This window comes from Trichechus manatus, unplaced genomic scaffold (genome assembly GCF_000243295.1).
Source record: "Trichechus manatus latirostris isolate Lorelei unplaced genomic scaffold, TriManLat1.0 scaffold00008, whole genome shotgun sequence".
Lineage (NCBI taxonomy): Eukaryota > Metazoa > Chordata > Mammalia > Sirenia > Trichechidae > Trichechus > Trichechus manatus.
The window spans coordinates 6577556-6579819 of NW_004443944.1; the positions used below are offsets into that span (position 1 = coordinate 6577556).

At 49.9% G+C, this 2264-nt stretch overlaps 1 protein-coding gene across 1 annotated transcript in view; it reads left to right on the forward strand.

The window, feature by feature from the left end:
* Window positions 1-2264, forward strand: part of CTCFL (CCCTC-binding factor like) — a 42360-nt gene that overhangs the window by 19217 nt on the left and 20879 nt on the right. The window contains exons 6-7 of the mRNA XM_012558463.1: window positions 114-294; window positions 337-486. Coding sequence (XP_012413917.1) covers window positions 114-294; window positions 337-486 — 331 coding nt within the window. The remainder of the gene's footprint in view (window positions 1-113; window positions 295-336; window positions 487-2264) is intronic.

The following is a 2264-nucleotide window of genomic DNA, read 5'->3' on the forward strand; positions in this document are numbered from 1 at the left end:
AAGATTCACAGCCTTGGAAACCCTGCGGGGCAGTTCTACTCTGTCCATAGGGTCGCTAGGAGTCGGAATCCACTCACGGGCCCCGAGTGTACAGCCCCGTGGATACGCACTAGAGCTGTGTCCTGAAGGTGAAGAGCAGCCTCCAGATGTTCGGAAGGTTGCAAATCGTGGCCTGGTCAACACAGCTGCACTTGACACGGGCACCTGTGCTTGACCTGTACCACCTGGGGTTTAAACGCACAGGGAGGGGGTTGGAGGAAGCCCTGGGAACAGAGGAGACGCTCTCGGCTCCAGGTGTCCTCTGTCACGACTTGGTGATTTGTGGTGTTGTCACAGGTGAGAAGCCGTACGAGTGCCACGTCTGCCACGCACGGTTCACCCAGAGCGGCACCATGAAGATACACATTCTGCAGAAGCACGGCGAGAACGTCCCCAAGTACCAGTGTCCCCACTGCACCACCATCATTGCCAGGAAAAGTGACCTGCGTGAGTGGGCTGTTACTGGTAGTTACCTTCGAGTCGATTGCAATTCACGGCAGCCCCGTATGTGTCAGAGCGGAGCTGTGCTCCATAGGGTTTCAACGGCTGATTTCTTGGAAGTAGATCACCAGGCCTCTGGGTGGGCTCGAACCACCAGTCTTTCAGTTAGCAGCCGAATGCATTAACCGTTTGCACCACCCAGGGACTCCATATCAGATACACCAGAAAACCCAAACCAGTTGCTATCAAGTCAATTCCGACTCATGGCAACCCTACGTGTGCAGAATAGAACTGATCCATAGGGTTTTCAAGCTGCGATCTTTCAGCCGTAGATCACCAGGTCTTTTCTTCCAAGGACCTCTGGGAGGGTTTGAACCACCAACCTCTGCTATTAGTCAAGCGCTTAACCATTTGCGCCACCCAGGGACTCCTGCATGAGTGGTCTGTTGATGGCCTTTCTTTTACTGCGCTGTTTGTTGACCTGCAAACTTGCAGGGCACCGGACTTGGTTCCGGGGCGGCGGCTGGTCTTCAGGACCAGCTCCTGGGAGGTTTTCTTCTGGAGGTCCTGTGGTGCCATCTGGTGGCAGCACTGCGCCAGTGCACTTTCATAGCGTGTGCCTGGGCTTGCTGAATGTCTGGGATAAGCTCTCAGACTTTTTAGCTCATAAGGCTCTTTCTTAGATATTGTTTTATACCATATTGGGCCTATTTTTTAAAGTAATATTTTATTGTGTTTTCGTTGAAGGTTTACACAGCAGTTGAGGTTCCCATTCAACAATTTCTACACAAGTTGTTTAGTGACTTTGTTTACGTTCTTCACCATGCGTGAACATCTCGTTATTTCAATTCTGGTTATTCCATTTTCGTTCATCTAGTTTCCCTATCTCCCTACCTTCTCATCTTTGTTTTAACATGATTGTTGACCATTTGGTCTCCTATAGATGGTGGTTTAAAGGTGCAAAGGACTTATGGGTGGTATTCATTATTTTTTGAGCCAATCTGATAGTAGCTGAAACGTGACCTCAGGGGTTAGTTTCAGTTCAACGTTTGAAGAGTATCTCAGGACGATAGTCCTGGGGAGTCCTCCAGTCTTAGCCCGTCCGGTAGGTCTGTTTGTTTTTGTTTGTTTAGAACTTTGAGGTTCTGTTCCCCGTTTTTCCCCGAATCTATCCAGATCCGTCTAATTGTGGCCTTGGTTGGAACCAGCGGTAACCAGGCACCATCTAGTTCTTCTGGTCTCAGGGGAGATGAGGCCGAGGTTTGTGTAGACTCTTTGTCCTCTGGACTAATTTCTTCTCTGAGTGGTTGGTTTCCTTCTTACTCTTTTGCTCCGGACAAGTAGAGACCAATGGTTGTATCTTCAGGGAAACTAGGCTTCAGAGACGTAGATGAACTGTCCAGTCACATGACCAGGGTGTGCCAAGAGGCAGCCAGGTTGGAGGTTCTGGCTCTTTATCTAATGCTGTCTGCAGGGATAGCCAGCAGGCATTTCTTCAACACTCTCTGTGAGCCCACAAAGTGCTAGCTGCGTGTTCGAAGGAGTGACTTTGGCAAAGTCTGGGGACTTCTTGGTTGTCACGACTCAGAGGGTGGAGGATGCTCCTGGCATGTAGTGGGCAGAGGCCAGGGGTGCTGCTAAACATCCTACAGTACCCGGGACACTTTAACCATCCTACTGTGCATAAGACAGCCCCACAACAGTCAAAGTAAGAAGCAAGACATAGTTCTTCCTTTAGGAGCTCGATCCAGTAAGAGAAGTAGCCAGGTGCCATGAAAAACCTC